The following is an 18,709-nucleotide window of genomic DNA, read 5'->3' as shown; positions in this document are numbered from 1 at the left end:
TTCTATAATGTCAGCAAGGAGTAAGTTTGAGGTGGCAGAACCAGTTTACTATATAAAAAGGCCAGCATGTAGAAACCAGAATTTTTACCTCCAAAAATAGCAATGAAGACATTTCATTTTTTTACAGTCAGTACATTTATTGTGGCTAACACCCAGATTTTTTTAGGAGCCATCTGATTTTATTACAAACGAAAGATGTCGTTATAGAAATTGTATAGAATTGTTAAATTTTCACAACTGTGAACAAATTAGCTTCATGTTAAAATACTCATATAAACCCCACATACCAACTTCACATCACTAAAATAGCTCTAGTTTAATACCTATCTGGGTTATTCACAAATATGTGAATCCTCAATAATTCAGTATAAATTTTAAATTTTAGGTCACTATAGACAAATGTAAAAATGTCTCCTACTTATCTGTTTTCAGTACAGCTATATTGTTGTACAGTTTTAATGCACTCTAAATTCCTACACGTGACACTTGACAGAATTAATGACTGTGAAGTGTAGATATTTGGGGATTCAAAGTGAATTTGCAACTTTATGTCACAACGATTGTGATATTAATATGTATGATATATCAAAACAATGGTCCCTCATTTCAGCAACGGTCAGACTACATACATATTACATATAATACTATTTTTCTGCTTCAACTTCTTTAATTAGAAATTAAGAGTTTAAAAGTAAAGTTTAATTATAAATGCTTAAAGGGACACCATAGATACCCAAACCACTTCAGCTTATTTAAGTGGTCTGGGTGCAGTGCCCCTGTTATTGGGAAACTGCAGTAATTACATTGCTGGGTTAACCCCACCTGTAGTGGCTGTCTATTCACAGCCACTAGAGGCGCAACCGGGTCGTTAGGTGAATTTTGGTCGCCTGACGCTGGAAGTCCTCAAGCTATGCATGAGATCATCCAGCGTCAGCTAAAACCCCATAGTAAAGCATTGATTCAAAGCTTTCCTATGGGGTAGTCCTAATGCGACCGGGGCTCTCACAGCGCATGCGCATTAGGTCCCCGATGTCGGCTGTCTTAGGAGCGGAGGTGGGGCCTGACTCAGCACTGCTGAATTCAGGTTAGTGAATTAAGTTTTTTTTACCCTTTCTGTACTGCAGAGAGAGAGAGGGGAAAGGATGGGAGCCTATAGTATTTCTAGCCTTTAGTTTCCCTTTAAGAATAGTTTTGGCTTCTATAATAAGAAAAGCCTGGTTACTGATTTAAATGTCAGTGGGTAGTATAAAAAAAGGCTCCTTACTGCCAGTTGTAACTGTATGACAGTTTACAAACATCACTTTTTACATCTATAGGTATAAAGATAATGCATATTTATAAAAAATTCATATAGACTGTGACGGACCGCCTGGCAACCCGACTGGCTGCCTCCGCCACCGCCAATCGCTGCTTCCTAGTAGCCTGGAGTACTATAAGCACCGCACCGGACACCATAAGCACCATAGCCCCTTAGCCGCTGCAGCTTGGCTGGGGTCTCGCTGTCCTCCACCCACCCTGGTGGGACCCAAGCCCAGGATCCAGCTTCCAGTGGGTGGACCTCTCCTCCTCCAGAGAGTCTAGCAGGTATAGCTGTGTAGCTCTTACAAGAGCTAGTGATTATAGCCAGCTAGTATAGCCAGTATAGCAATCCGAAGCAGGTACAGCAGTTCCATACAACCATGAGACGAGGCTCTGTGTTGAGGGTGCAGTGAAATCATTTAAATGGGACCACAACTGGCCTTTTATGACAGTCCTCATGCAAGGGGCACTCCCCCCTGGACCTGAGAGTAAACCACAGTAGAAACAAATGCACAATCCCATTGGCTCTCAGATCCAGGACACTCCCATATAAACTAGGTCAATCCCTCCTCTGTACCTGGGAGATAATTGAGTCAAGTACTGTATTAACTCAATTATCTCCAGACACAAAAAAACACACATTTTTACAAAACCCCAAAAATACCACCAAAACACATGAAACGCCCACATCCCCTGATATCCCCGATATGGGTGACCAACATATCCAAAAATCACCCAGATTCCAGGAATTTCCTGGAAGTTAAAGTTTGACCGACCGCACGCATGGTCCCATGCCCAAAGCAGTTCCATAAAATCGCAGCTAAGTGCCACTAGGTGACGGACCTGGAACCGCAAAGTCTTCATGCCAAAAATAGTTCCAGGGCATTTGCGGCTAAGTCCTCCTGCAGTCTATTCGCAGTTTTGGTCCATGCGAAGGCCGCCAGGGAGCTAGCGTTCGGTTCTATGCGCACGAATGGAAAGTGCCAAACCAGTGGAACTAAAATATGGGTCTTCACAGTCACTGATCTGGCCTGTGGCGAGGTTCTGTTCGCCACATAGATGCATCAATATTCTGTGATATTATCTAAATACTGTAAATATTAAACATGGCTATTCCTCTATCTGTGCACCAGGGGGTAGCATTGAACAGTGGAAGAGATGAAGTATGCCTTGTAATAGATTTCTACATTTTTCAAAATTGACATTCTCATGCATTTGTGCACACAGAAAGTACTTTAATTGTTAGATAAATAAGATATAACTGTTGCAGAAAAAAAGTGCATTCACTAATATTTGCACAATTATTTCCTAAGCCCTAAAAACTTGCCTTACCACTCTAGGGTTTAGGGTGATGGGAGTTTGCACCCAGACCACTTCAATGAGCAGAAGTGCTCTGAGTAGGCCTACAGTGTCCCGTTAATGCAGGCTTCCCCAAACTCTGGCCCTACAGATGTTGCTGAACTACAACTCCCATGATTCTCAGCCTATCTATTTCATTCAAAGAAATATGGGAGTTGTAGTTAAGCAACATCTGCAAGGCCGGAGTTTGGGGAAGCTTGCTTTAACGGGACACTGTAGGCCTACTCAGAGCACTTCTGCTCATTGAAGTGGTCTGGGTGCAAACTCCCATCACCCTAAACCCTAGAGTGGTAAGGCAAGTTTTTAGGGCTTAGGAAATAATTGTGCAAATATTAGTGAATGCACTTTTTTTCTGCAACAGTTATATCTTATTTATCTAACAATTAAAGTACTTTCTGTGTGCACAAATGCATGAGAATGTCAATTTTGAAAAATGTAGAAATCTATTACAAGGCATACTTCATCTCTTCCACTGTTCAATGCTACCCCCTGGTGCACAGATAGAGGAATAGCCATGTTTAATATTTACAGTATTTAGATAATATCACAGAATATAATATCACAGAATATTGATGAATATTGATGCATCTATGTGGCGAACAGAACCTCGCCACAGGCCCATCACCCTTAACCCTAGAGTGGTAATTATTGTAGTTTTTATAAACTGATGCGCATGCGCATTAGGTCTCCCCTGCTGGCAGATGTCAGCTGGGGAGCAATGTGGGCGGAGCTAAGCCAGCACAGAGTGATCCAGGTGAGTAACAGAAGAGACCCAGGTTAGTGACAGAAGGGGTTATTAACCCCTCCTTCAACATGGACGGTGGGCCTTGACAAAGGGGGAAGCTATAGTGCCAGGAAAACAAGTTTGTCTTCAGGTTAATGAAGATCAGTCCCATTTTTGCCCAGCTAGATGCTTGAAGCGATACTACGGGCACCAATACAACTTTGACAACTGTTTGTGCGTTGCATTTAAATCACAACCAGGCTGCAGATAGTCACATACACTAGAAACAGATAGTAATATCCCCCTGGGTGTTCTCTCCTTCTAAAGCAGGTTGTTATGTACATCAGATCACTAAGTGGTGTCAGTGGCTGAGACAGTGTACATTAATTTGATAAGGAAGTGACGGGCTCTAGAGTGGCTAAGGAGGCAGGCGTATGGTGCAGCATACTGTAAAACATTGTAATTTTTGCTACTATAAAAACTATTAAGATTTGAGCATGCAAATAAATACATATAATACTGCATATTAAAGTGGCCAAAACCTACAAAGACCATTAAAGTTGTATTGTTGCCAGGAATATCCCTTTAAGGTCCTGAGATTTAACTCTATAAATTCTCAACCTAACTTTGTGTGGCTGTGAGTAATGTAAGTTACAGTCCACGGCAGGGAGGTGTTCACTGCGTGACAGTGTGGCTAACAATTGGTTCTGTATGCATCTTACATATGCAGAATACATGCCTCCAACATTTAAAAAAAAAATTTAATTCTGGATGGTTTTACATAGAAATACACCATTCCAAAAAAATTTTTTTTAACAAACCCTTAAGCCTACAGCATATTATACAACCACAATTTTTATTGCAATGAAAAAGTAATACATATTTGATCTTTTCAAGGTGCTGTGGCATCCACTAAGCTGATGGTATTTTTGTAATGTTATTTATGTTACAAACCAACCCTTTGCTTGTTCTGGAAGGGATGCTGGGACCGATCTACAAAAGGATGCCTGAAATTCTGGTCTTTTTTTCCCAAACCCAGCAGTCAGTCTGAGATGAAACTGGCATTTTGAAGCTCAGAAGGTTTCTCTTTATCCAACAAGTCATTCTGTGACATGCCGCAAAAGCTCTCTCGTCCTGGGGCTCTGCTCGCCGGGTCACGAGCAAAACCAAAATGACAGATGCAAGACTTCAGACGTGGACAGGTTTGTTACAGGTACTAGGACTATAGGTGGAGCCATGGTACCCCAAACGTCTTCAAAAAGTTTGTGCAGTCCTGACATGATTAAAAAAAAATCATATTAGGGTAAATGGTTACAGATTATAAGGCATTTCATGACAATGAATAGCGCACTGTATCTCTCTGTATCTCTCCTAATCTGAATAAAATAAAGTATAGAATCACATGTCACCCAAACGTCTTACTTTTTCTACAAGTCTCTGAATTCCAGATAGCTTGAACAGTAACATAGGGTACCCTGAATCAAAAGTAGAGTCACAAATTAAGGTCAAAGGGTCTTTTGTCACTGTCACCCCAGTAAGCAACTGCAGATTATGTGCTGTCAGGAGACATTAGAATTAACAAGCTCCGAATGTAACTTGTGCAGGCTAGGGGAACACAAGATACTTTCTTTGTAATCATAATCTCCTTAGGAAGAGGATTTTTTTTTTTTTTGCGCTTTATTAATTCAAGGCCTGACGGGGATATTAACAGCTCTTAAAATTGGAAATGCCGGGAGCATTGCAATTTGCTGAATCCCAAAATGTTTCAAATGAGCAGATAAACAGCGGCAATAATTGGCCTTTATTAAATCTAGGAATCGTTCATTACAACTTTCCCGAGTGTACCAGTGTGGGGAGGGAGAAAAAGGGGGGAACCAGGAGGGAGAGCTCTGCTTAATATGTATACTTACAATGTTTACACATTATACACTGGCGTGTATGCTCTAAAATGTGCTTGCTCACACATTTTGGGGATTTAGCAAACCAAAAAACATTGCAAAATTCTACCATGTCGATTATCTACATAACACTCATTAATACTCAGTATCAGAAAAATCTATACTGGGGCAGAGGCAGAATTTATCTTTGTTTGTTTTTTGTATAATATTATTTTATAATCCAATATATGTAAAATGAGACATAAAATGTTTTGGTTTTTTTTTTTTTCCGATATCACTTAACGAATATTTTTATGATAGAATAGGAAATACAAAATAAGAGATATAAACAACCTAGTACTCTAAACACTAAAGCCAAAAATTCCCAAGCTTGCACAGTATGCAAATACAAACTGGAATTGCTTGGTATCACAATTCACAAGGAATATAAGATGCATTACCAATTTATGGGTATTTGGAACACAAGGATCTAGTTCTTAAATTCTCAATCAAGGTTTAAATTTATATCCATATCAACAGACTTAAAAGCTGCAGCTTTGCCATTTTTTTTTGGTTCAATAACAGAACTGGCAATGAATATTTAGACCAGCTAGATGATGTGCTATAAATCCCACCATTCTCAGTCTTTGGACGGACAGTTAAGATCGAGTTGTGCTGCTTTACCAGCAGTGCAAGGGTGCCATAGTGTGACCTTTCGCACACCTTTCTGCTTTGTATACAGAATGCCAGTAAACAAGATGAGCACAGACTTGGCATTCAAGAATTGGTTGGTTATGCACATCTTCAGGGCAGGCATGGGAGGAAATTCATTAGCAAGCCATGCCTAATTAGTCTTTTTCTTCCACTGGAAATGAGCTACCGTTGAAAGCTTTACTAATCGTATCTCGCCTGTCACAAGTCTCTTCCTGTCTGCAGTAAAACTCATAGAGCTGGCACCACCACAGTGACTATGAACACAGACAATCCACACCCAGTCAGGCACCAGATCAGAACAGAGTTTTGCAAGTTGATTTCCAGATTACCTATCTCCAGCTCTGTATGTCTCACCCCTGATAACCTCTATATCACAGAATATAGACTGAGAGCATGTACCACAAGGGTAACAGACCTCACGACACCACATCATAAAGCATAGATATTCACATACAATGCATTTTATTATTTACACTTGCTCTTTCTGGGCCCAACATCCCTGCCTTTATTTGGTCTTCCTGGGTTTTACTTAACTCACTTTCACTTGCCCTTTGTGGGTCTTTTCCTCACAAATTAGATCTTTCTACATAAAGTTAAAGGGACATGCATAACTTTACAGTTTGTTTACACAAGCAAACACTTTTAAACAAATATACAAACGAAGATAAAGCAAGAAAAACTTTGAAAATAAACTTGGTCAGATTGCATTGTTGGGCACGCCTCTCAACTAGTGGAGTTTTACTCAACCGTCATAGTTTCAGATTTGTCCACTAATGAGAGAAACAGGGCATCACCATGCAGCAGCAGGAGAGACAGACCCGACACCAGAGCCTGTTCTACATGAATGACACTGATCAGACTCCCTCTCTTCTCCCCTTGTCAGAATGTTGCTGTCACAAACATAACTGTACCTGATGCCCGCTTCACTCCTTTCCTCAGGCCACGTGGGCAGAACACACTGTGTGACCGCACTCCTGCAGTCCTCAGGCCGCGTGGCCACAAATAGTATACTCACCTTGGGCCCTGTGAATGTCTCCCTCTGCTGGTTCGCGGGCTGAACTGCAGCTCCTTAAATAAAATTATTCCCATGATGTCATGCCCTTAAAGGGACCGCATCATCTAGGCAACCCCATGCCGTTTGGGGTCGCAGAGATGACGTGGACCAATGGGAACTCTTCTGAAGCTATTTAAGGCCTGTTCTAAGCCTCACTCATTGCCCTATCGTAGTTTCTGTCCTGATACTTGTTAGTACTATTTATAAGTCTCACTTGCTGTATTCCTGTTATTGACCACGGCTCGTATTTGACTTGTGATTTATGGTATTCTGACTAGGCTTCATATTCGACTCGTAGTTTTCTGGTATCCTGACCCGGCTTTGTATATTCTCTGTGTATTTCTGTATTCCTGACCTTGGCTTACCCTGACCTTGTTTCTTGCTGTTTCAATAAGTTAAGTCCGGCCATTCTAAGGCTCGGTAATAAGTTTTTCGGATCCACCTTTTGGGGGTTTTCACGTTCCTGTGTGTTGCGGTAAGAGTCCCGTGACAGTTGCACAGTTAAGATATCTTCCAACTGCACATGTGTATATCTGTCAGACATGCACAATGCACCTTTCCAGCATTCCTAGGGATAGGCTACTGATTGGTTAGATCTGTGTGTGTGGAGTGGGTGTGGAAAGCATAAGAAAGAAGAAGCAGGTAAAAAAACCTGCTTTTTTCAGCCTGCAGACTGAGGCAACAGTCTCATTCAAGCTAAAGCTTTTAACCCCTTAAGGACACATGACAAGTGTGACATGTCATGATTCCCTTTTAATCCAGAAGTTTGGTCCTTAAGGGGTTAAAGAAGACAGTTGTCTGAAAGTGATGCACATTCCATTAATATTGCTTACGCCATAACCCAGAAACATTCCTACTGTCCTTATTGATTTAGTCACATTTTGCCCACTACCTGCATGATTTATTCATTTATTGGTGAGAACTTTAGATATCATCTGAGACTATGTTCCTGAGTTGTTTTGAGTTTCTGATTCCACCTTAGAGATGTAACATTTTATGAAGTGTTTTAGTGGTGTTTAAGAGGACCCCTTATTCCTGCGTAATGCTCCCCTGGCTGTCAAGAGTCAGTCTTAGAGTTTTATGTAACTATCATAGGATACAATTAAGCATTTCCCGCAGTTACAATGTATGCCTTACCTGCGTGCAGACCTTGTGCCTCCACATCTCCACCTTTGTAGAACGTCCTGCAGCAGAGAGGTGTGAGGGAAGCCTCGATGGGAAGATCTGCTATTGCTTTGCTAAGTACAGTGCGTAGGATATCACAAGCAGGGGACCAGTCCTGATAAGAAGCCGCAGGTGGAGGCACACATAGAGAAACTGTGAACGAGGCACTGGACATACAGCTAGACACAACGCCATACAGCTTGGCTTGGAAGCTTGCACTTTGCTTGGCCACGGAGATGCATCTTCTACTGAAAGGATTGCTTACTGCAGCCAACACGTGCCATTCCACAGCAGCCCCACGGGGAAGTTTCGGCACTACAATAACGGAGAGGCACGAGGCACAATCCTGTAGACAAAGCATAGTCACATTACTTTGCATGGCACAAAATCAGAGGAATCTGAGAGATCTAACGTTAGTATTAGAATACAACGCAGTGCCTGATGTGTCATACTACTGTAAAGAGCTCAGATATATATTCTGTTGTGTCTCCTCTTAATAAGACGTGCTAATTTTCAGGTGGCCAGGGCTCCCTTGAACCAGAGACAATAGTCAGTCCCTAATTCAATGAAAACCATCACAAAGTTATTCTTCCACAACACACCATCTCCCACCAATCTGCAATAGCACAAACTGTATCAAAAATGGATTAGAACTGATTTAGAGCTCATTGAGTTCAATGAAGAATAGATTCAACATTACAATTATGTGGAAAGCTCCCCACATTTGTATCGTTGACACGTTTCTTTTCAAATAGTTTTACTAAGTTTTTCAGACTATACAAGCATAACAAAAAAAAAAAAAAAAAAAGTTTGGCAAAAGGAGTTTGGCAGCTTGGAAAAGGATCCAAGGTTGCAAAAGGGACTAAACAAGTTTTATTGTCCCTGTGATACATCAAATTAGCCATAATATACACTTATCAACTATCCCAAGAATAAAATTGAAATAGACAGATTTTCATGTGTGGGTACTTCATTGATACATTACATATCTGTTAGTGCAATTTAATTGATACATTGCAAATCTCATTAAGTACGGAATAGCGCTGTATCGAAATATTTTCTGCCAATTGGTCTGATGCGACATATAGTCAAAATGCATTATATAAAACGTGCCACTAAGTCATGTTTGCATAAAAGGCACACTTCAGGCTTTGAATTTACATTAGGAAAAGCAATTGCGTGTAGAGAAACCCAATACTGAGAATCTAAATCAATAATAGTGCCTGCAAGAAAACAGCAGAATCACTGTTCAAGGTGACACAATCAGACATTTAATTCTAACATAATCTTTTTTTTATGTTGATTGTCCCTTACATTGACGTTTTTCAGGGATTATAAGCTTGGTTACCATTTTAGGGGGTATCACGACATTGACTGTTTCCAAATGAAATGTGAATATTGTGTTGTAGATGGGTGGATGGCTTTTAACCCACTAAGCACTTCTAAAGGTTACACGGCAGACACATACTTGTCCCCTGCAGTCAGGTGATCTAATAACAGAAATGACAGAAGAATGACAGGTCCACAGGATAGCTGTCAATTTGTAGAATAACAAACGCTTCTCAATCAGCCGTGCTCAATTTTCTCCTTGTGTCCACAGTAAAGAGACAAGGGGACAATTAGAATGAGCCCAATAGCCAATATAAACTGGACTGTGATGAGAGCAGAACCTCTTATAGCACAAGGAATCGGGACATGTTTATGGGAGAAGAGGGGGGTCAATCAAAAACAACACACACACACACACATTCTCATATTGGCCCAAGTAGGAAACAAAATCATTCGTCGGGATTTTGTCAGGTCCCGAATGTTTCTCAAATCACTGTTCTAGAACTACTGCAGGATGAGGGAAAAACGAAATATCTCCCAACGTAATTGTAAACGGCATATCTACTGTGGTGGCATACTGGCAAAAGAATGTTGCAAAACAACTTTCCTTTAAAAGACAAAGTATTTGTATTAATAGAAGTCATATAATTAGTAATAGTAGGACTATTAAAAGAGGAGTAGTTTCAAAGAGAAGCAAGAGTTTTAAGAGCATTAATCCGTGAGACATTCCTAACAGTATTCTAGAGATCCTTAATGAATGACTGGACCAGTAAGTTATTTAAGTAAACACCCCCTTACACTACAAGTAGGGTTGCCAAATCCCACTGGCATCAATAGTAACTAAACTCCCGCTTCATGTACACAGCCAAGAAAATACCCAAACCCCCTAATGCCGAGTGCTAAAATAGCCCCGTCTACCAAGCACAAAAACATCTCCAAGGGGCGTGGCCAGCTGCCTAACTAGACGGACACGTTTTTGGGGAGCTCCGTACCAGAGACTAACAAAAGAGACTAAAAACCCGAATACGGGTCCCTCAAATGGCAGTAAACGAGCCTCCCACACAGAGACTGTAATAGGACAAAAAAAAAGAAGAAATACCGCCTTCCGGAGCCACATAAAACACCGGACATTCGGCTCTCCTTTGTGAGGCCTACTCCGCCAGCAACTGCCAAAATGGCGCCCGAGGCACCCAGCGAGGAGGAGGCCTTGGAAGACTCCCACAAGGATAGAGAAAGCCTCACCTCACCTCCGGCAGAAGATGGGGCTTCCGAAATGGAAGAGGAATCATCCCCCGTGACGAAGAGGGACATTAGAGACCTCTTAGAAGAAATGCAGGAGGGTGTGAATGGCAGACATGCGGAACACAAGAAGGAGGTGGGAGAAGGAGGTGGGAGGCTTATTAAGGCGGAACCCAGAAGGAGGTGGGAGGCTTATTAAGGCGGAACCCAGAGAGAGCGCAAGAGACACTCAGCAACAGCTCTCCAGAGACGCTGTACAGGACCTTAATTCACAGGTCCAGAAGCTCACACGGACTGTCACGACGCTGGAGGCCCGGCTTAGGAGGCGAAACATCCGCATCCGAGGCATACCAGAGACCATTGGAGGCGAAGCCCTGTTGACGTACATATATCGCCTACTAACTGGAATGGAAATCAGGGGGAGCACTGAGTCCGGCATGATAATGTCCACATTCAGAATCCGCAAAGCCACAACAGCTCCAGAGGAATCACCAAGAGACACTATAGTGGTCACGAAAGATACCCGAGACTTGGGTAGTGTGCTGTTAGAGGGTAGCACGGTGACCTCCCGCGGAGACAACTGGCACCAATGGCCAGAAGGCTAAGAGATGCTGCAGTTATATTCCGGTGGGGTGCATACTGAGGAATTACTGGAAAATCCAATTATTCTCTTGGAGAAACATTGGAACACAGGTTACACAGCTGGCAATGCTTCTCATAGCTTGGGAAGCACTTCCTTCTGCTTTGTGTTGGGGCACAAATCAACCAGGAAGAGCACCTTACCAGCTGTCTGATTGATAGCCAAGAGAGTGCAACTTAGTACATTTAGAAAAGAGCCAAATTGATTAAGTGTAAAAGGGGAGATTCTCTGTTAACATTATGGGTTTGGAGTGTTTCTTTGAATGGACACCAACTCGTGATTGTCAAGACAGATGTACCAAGCCATTGATAAATTAGCACTTTAATCTCTGGACCTGATACAAACCAAATAGGATTATCCTGTGTCAATTAAAAAAAATAATGCCAGTATTAAAACTATGATGTATTTTTCCCAAGAAATCAGAAGTCATTGAGTTGATGATCTAATAGTTGATAGTTACATATAATCAGCACTTGGCTGTTAAGGTACAGCAATAATTAGGAAACACCCAGTGAGCTTAGACGATGAACCCTTTAAGGATTAAAGCAATAGATTGTGCCAGAAAAGGAGCTCTCATTTCTTTGGGGTGTCTAACACACACAATTAATACAGATAGCGGAAAAAAAGATATGCAATTAACCAAGTAAGGGAATCAGACTAGACCAGTTTTTCCCAAACCAGTCGTTCTCATGGCCCACGAACAGTCCAGGTTTTGTCAGTATCCCCATTGGGGAAAAAAGGGAAAAACATAAATACTGGATTGTTAGTGGGCCATGAGGACCGGGTTGGTAACCATTGTCCTAGATCACAACGAATCAAGTCAACCAACTGTTGATTCTTCAAACACCAGTTGAGATGCTTCACATTCTATCATGGTTCTCCTTTATGGCACAGTGCAAAGAATCTTGTCGAACATCTCTTCCCTTTGTCCTATTCTTTCTTTCTATACTGTTTGCTCTTTTAACTTCTTTCTCAATTTTTCATGTATAACAATAGAAGCTGAGTGAGCTATTTCTCCAAATATAGTTGTTTTTGTCCCAATGTACTCTTAACATGTTATTTTCAATCACACGCCAGTAAAAGTACAAGAGAAGGAAAAAAATAAAATAAAAATAAAGTATAAAAGGTTCTTTTACCCCTTGTGTTTTTTGCCATGCTGCCACGGCAGTGGGTATGTAAGAGCTTTGTGTCACATAGCAGTGAGCGAGCAGCACGTGGCTCAGAGATGTCCCAGGACGTACAGCGTCCAGCACTCTGTCCACATGGCGCAGTGAGACAACGGCTTCCACTGCAATTCCTCCAGAAACCAGCTGCATGGAGCAGGGCTTGAGTGCGATCTGTCCAGCACAGAATATTGCAGAGCCAACCTGGAAGGACAAAAGGATAATCATCATCAATATGATCTATAAACCCATCGCATAATACAAAAATAAACAAACCTATTACTTCCCCGGATGTATCAACACGCTACCGATGTTGCAATATGTTCACCATAGAACGGTCCTTCTTCTCTCTGTGTACTCATATTTTTTAGTTTTTAACTAGTATTTACATATTATGCTATTTGGAGAGGTTCCCTCCTATATGCACTCTATATTATATCACTTACACCAAATTCACAAACCTTATTTAACTGGCACATACATTATTTGTTTTCTAGGATAGGTAAAAGGCATCAAATAAAAAGTCAAATCACATCAAAATCATACTTAAAAAAAAAAAATTACAAAAAGAATTAAATCACTATAAATGTTTTTATTAATCCATTGCTTTAATACAATATTTTAATACCGCTTAACATAACCTAGAATAGCTCTGCAAAAAAGTGAAATGAATGGAAGGACGGTGCCAGGCAACTCCAGATACTATAACCACTTCAACGAGACGACACACAATTACAGAGGCTACGGTGTCCCCTTTAATATATATTTTGAAGAGAGAAAAAAACAACAACACATAACTGGATTCTTCTCAGTATCATAAGGTAAAGAGGAAGGCAATTTATTACAGTAAGCAACTCATTGTTTACTGGGCCTCAGGAGAAAAATGTACACTTCCTACCAATGGTAGCCCCACTTTAGCACAAAAGGACACTTTTATGTGGTCATTGCACCAACCATTCACTCTGATAATGCACAGCAGTGGATTCACATGGGCTTTGTATAATACTATTCAAAATGTGACAAGGAAAAATCGCATTTACACTTGTATATATCCAGATCTGGACTATTTACAGATTCACGTATTTGTCATTATATTTATATAAGTGTAATTATATGAACACAATGTAGTCTGCCATAAACTGCCATTCTGTTCAACACAGATGAGATCGCACATTACACATCATTCACAAATCCCAGGGCGGGAGAGAAATTATACCATTAAGTCATTAAGCTTCCACTCCTTGCATACAGACCTTGCATGGATCAGCTGTCTGTAACTAACCCTGATCTATATCAATAGCCAATAACCTGAATCCACCTTATGAATGCAGTGCAGTGCCTGGGGCTGCTGCACTAATCAAGGGGTCATAGGGCGCCCAATATTCAATAAGAAAAACAGCATTTTTTTAATTTTATTTTTTAACTGTAGCTCCCACTGCAGGGCCCTGCATGCATTATTCTGCATACTGAGTGACCCTGCAGTGATCCAAATTCACATGAAACAGAAGAAAAAAGGACGACAAAAAAGAGGTAAAATTGATGCCAGCGCTGTAAATGAACCTCTCAGGAAGCCTGTCTGGCAGCAGAAGCATTAAACATCACACAGAATGTGCAAAGGTTCCATTTACAGACACACCACTGTCACAGTAAATAAAGGAAACCGGAGTTATTTCTAGCTAATTAATGGCAAAACGTGTATTCTAGTCCAGTTCGGGGAAGTCCAGTCACTGGGTAAATAATTTCAGGGTGTTTACAGCATGGAAGCGGTTAGCTACCTAAGCCTGAACAAAAATATCAGGCATAAGTAGCCGTGATTAGGTGTGCGTGCATGCTGCGCTTGTAAGTGTCTCCCCCAGGAGACATAACCCTCGACCTTGAATACAACTGAAATCGATGAAGGCTGTAACCTCCTTCATCATATCCCTAACGGGATTAGGGAGCCTCTAACCACACAGTGTGTGATAATCCTGTCAGTAATTAGAGTAATAGAGGCAGCCCTGCAGGGAGCCATCACTAAAAAAGAAAGCACTCCGCACTTCAAAACAACCACAAGAATCTTAGAGAGGGCCACTCTTCCTACAACAACTACAGTCAGGGCTATTCGCTGCACCTCTCAATGCCATGAAATGGCCAGTGGACTAATTTTAGGCCAAAAAAGTGAAAATTGGAGAAATCCCCCGCAGTCGGTTCCTTACAAGTCCACAGTGAATAAATTAACGCAAAAAAAAAAAAAACCTACATTCCTCCAACTTGTATTGACCTACAAATTCTAAACAAGGTAGAATGGCAGGATAAAGACATAAGCTGCAATAATATGTATATAGCTTTATATTGCCACAACACGTATATTGGGCACACACGTATGTCTAGGTATTAACATAGGATTGCACACAGCCATAGAGATATTGTATATTGTTATATAATGGCGGTGCCCCTCCCACATACAAATCACAGTTGATTTTGAGATGTCGCAGGTTGCTCAGGTGGAAGTAACACTCGCTATGTGTGCGCTGCTGGGTGGTGCCGAGTACCGCTCTGCTTGCCTGTCTGAATGGTGAATTCCTCTATGCTGGATATGCTGTGCAGGCCAGGCAGCGCTGTCACCTTCGCTTTGTCCACGCGGCGGTGATTACCCTCTTTTTCTCCTGATCGAGCTCCGCTTTGTGAACGCTATCAAGGTCAGGAGCAGTCGCTCAGAAAACCCAAAATGTAGCCCCCCTCCCTCCCCCAATCTGAAGGAAGTGTTGCACCCCCCTCCCCCACCCACCCCTGCAGTGCTTCCCTGGGTGCCATCTCCAGGAGAGAAAAAAAAACAATATTTCTGTTTCGTACAGATGTAAAACTCAAACATTACAGTGTGCCACAACCAGGCCGTGACGAATGTGCCCCCAAGAGCTTACAATCTATGCGGGAGTAGACCAAAATAAAGACAGAACCAGAGTTCTGACATTAACAGTGTTGTCTGCCTGACCAGACGTATGCACCAAATAACTCACGACACGGCCACTAACTGCTGCGAATAATGAGTCTGTCCTGTACACAGCTTCAAAGAAGGTGTAAAACTCTAGTTTCTCTTGCTCTTCCTAAATGAAGGGAATGCATGTATTGCTAAACAGCTGTTTTATTTTTGCAGTGAGAGATGCAAGTCCACAGATCTCCCCAGGTTCCATCTGAATAATCTAAAATACTCTGAGCAATATTCTGTCCTCCCAAATACGATCACAATGTAAATACAAGGGCCTTTTCACAAGCAGCTCACCGTCTCATACATAACTCTTTCAATGATCGAAAAGCTTTATAAGCTCTTTCAGAGTTCACTAACTATAAAGTTGCTCCCTAATTTTGGTAGCTGCAGATCTGCACTATTAGTACGGTGAAATGGAGAAATAAAATTGAGCCAGGTCATCCTTCCCTCGTCATCCTTTTTGACCAGATTCCTGCAAAATGAAACTCTATTTGGACAGTAATATTATAGACAAAGCCTGTGTGAATGGACCAACAGGTCCAATCACATCCATTTGTCAGATTATCAAAATGACATTAAGCTTGTAATGAGTTCGTAAGAGTACGTGCCCTCTCTGGCTGGCACATGACAATAAATGTACAAAACAAAGATGACATAAATTATACAGAATACTTTACGAGGGATTTTCCTAACTGTGACATCAGCGGAAAGAGAGAGATAATTAATAAACCGATAAGCCTTCTTACAAATCAATGCTTATTCTGAAAAGACGCAAATGATAAAAATAAATAAAAAAAGAAAAATATTTTTATCAATATATCGTTATATACACGCACAAAACACACAAAGTATGTGAACGCAAAATTAACTCAGGACAAGTTTGTATTGGAATTAATTGCCACTTTATAACAAATTACACACATATATATATATATATATATATATATATATATGGATGGGGGGTAGACGTGTCATAGCGAAGTGTATGTTCGTTTAGTTTTACATTATTATACACCTTAATAACTTGTCATATCTGCACTTTAATTCCCGCAGTGACATGCTTAATATGGCTTCCCTCTGGCATTGAAGCTGTTAAAGAGAAGGATTCCTTTCCTCCTGCTGGTATCTTGTGCACTGCAAGCTTCTTCTCGTCTCCAACACAAGGGGGGGGGGGGCTTTGTGAGGGGCATTACTTCTGCCAAGGTGCCTTCTGTGACCTGCCCGCTGGGGACATGGGTCCCCTTCCAGGACACTGGAAATAGTGACAAACCCCATCGCCCCGCATTAAGATCCTCACTCTAATCCATGTAATTTCAAGGAATTGGAAGAACGTCAGCTAAAGGGCAAGATGTCTGAATGAGTGATGCCGAAGGGACAGTCTCTTCCCAGGGCTGTCATATCCTAAAGACCCCCTCCCAACTCTGTCAAGCCCTCTATGCTGCTGAGCACTGTAGTACAATAATTTGAGCACTGGGTGGCACCATAGGATAGGGTTCCAAATCTCCCTTGAGTAAGTCGATAATTTTCCCCCTTAATATATGGTATAGAAAACCATATGGTTATCACTTGTTTTGAGAGACTTGGAATCCAAAGAGTTCAACCCTTGGATACAAAAACAGCAATGCCAGAACATTTACCAGGTGCAACTTATAAACAGTCAATGATGACTCCTGTTTGATTATAATTGAGTAACTTCTATATTTGTGATACTCTCATACAACAGATGTTAACAGAGCATCACATTTCCAGTGTACTGATACTTTTATAGTACTGTTACCCTACTGAGATGATCATACACTGGATGTACGAGACCCACATGCCATAGATACTATGAACTTAAATAGTTTAAATATTAATAAGACATGCTCTCGAGAGTCTGGGCAGCAGATTATAATCTTTTGGGAAGAAGAGGTGTCATATTTTCTCAGACCGGAGTGACTGGCAGAGAAAACCCCCCAAGGGGACAGAATAAGGAGACGTGTCATACTAAACTGCTTTACCCCTGTCACTATTCTGTCCAGGTTTCATTTGCCTGCGCATCCCCATTCTCACAGTGTTTCTAGTCCCCTCCTCCAACATAGAGCAGACTATTTATGACACTGCCTGAATACAATAAATATCTGTGATAAGCGACACATGTCCTTTCCAGTTTGCCTCGAATTCTGTTACTGACACTGAGCGTTGCTTACCCATACGGCCTGGCTGTAAGGTCCGATATTAGCCGGGGCCCAGTGAGAGATACTTTGAACATGCATGGCTATCTTCTCTGGTATGTAGTCATCACTGCAAACTTCAGGCACCAACTTCCAGAAGAGACCATCCAACTGAAAGAGAGTATCCCCAGAGAGAGAGCACTGCACGCATACCCTACAGAAGAAGAAAGCATGAAAAATAAAATGACTTGTTGCTCACATATCCCTGACCACAAACAGCTATGTCTGTCCCCAGGACGGCTGCAAATAATGATAAAATGCAAACGATGCTTAGAACACACAACACGGATTACAGAGCCAGCATGGTCTAGAACTCTGGCCATGGCCAAAACAAGACTATGTACAAACTCGAAACAAAGGAGCAAGTCTCACATTGAATTCCTCCTTCATAAGATACCAATATATACACTACAGGCAGTTGTCTACACTTACCGAGCAGGTGGAGCCTCCGGGAAAAGAGTTTTGTATACACTGTTTATAGCAGCAAAATCCTCCATGTCTCTCACATAGAGATGGACCAGTACAGCGTCTTTTATCTTGAATCCCAGCTCCTCAATCCGAACTGCAAGAATGTAACATGCACTTAAATTAAAAAAAACATAAGTCCACAAACCCAACGAGATAATAGGTTTCTCAACCTGAACATCAATGATAATAGTTGACCTGAAATTGATATCAATATTAATGTCATACATCAGGTATCTACAACTTCCATGATGTTCCATGATCTAATTAGGTAACCATTTTTGTGGAGGCAACTATAATTTTTTAGCCGGCCTGTGGTTGGTTACTTTACACAATGGACTTGTAGTTGATAACTTGTATCTTGTGTGTGTAATATAATAGGACAGTGTCCTGGTGAAATGTTTTTATTTAATCTAAAACAATAAAGTCCTAGGTGTGCTATCCTTTGACTTTTTGTTGCACGCACATAAATAAGGTACATTCTTGAGGCTGAGAATATAAAAG

General features: G+C 41.3%; 1 protein-coding gene across 1 annotated transcript in view; it reads right to left on the bottom strand.

The window, feature by feature from the left end:
* Positions 1-3,791: 3,791 nt before the first annotated feature.
* Positions 3,792-18,709, bottom strand: part of DPH6 (diphthamine biosynthesis 6) — a 54,602-nt gene continuing 39,684 nt past the window's right edge. The window contains exons 11-15 of the mRNA XM_063439523.1: positions 18,173-18,302; positions 17,717-17,894; positions 12,536-12,766; positions 8,165-8,537; positions 3,792-4,655 (exon numbers count right to left, since the gene is read on the bottom strand). Of these exons, the coding sequence (XP_063295593.1) occupies positions 4,537-4,655; positions 8,165-8,537; positions 12,536-12,766; positions 17,717-17,894; positions 18,173-18,302 (1,031 nt within the window). The 3' untranslated portion in view covers positions 3,792-4,536. The remainder of the gene's footprint in view (positions 4,656-8,164; positions 8,538-12,535; positions 12,767-17,716; positions 17,895-18,172; positions 18,303-18,709) is intronic.

Source organism: Pelobates fuscus, chromosome 13, assembly GCF_036172605.1.
Source record: "Pelobates fuscus isolate aPelFus1 chromosome 13, aPelFus1.pri, whole genome shotgun sequence".
Taxonomy (NCBI): domain Eukaryota; kingdom Metazoa; phylum Chordata; class Amphibia; order Anura; family Pelobatidae; genus Pelobates; species Pelobates fuscus.
Note: the sequence above shows the minus strand (reverse complement) of the source record. Positions and strands in the feature narration are given on the sequence as shown.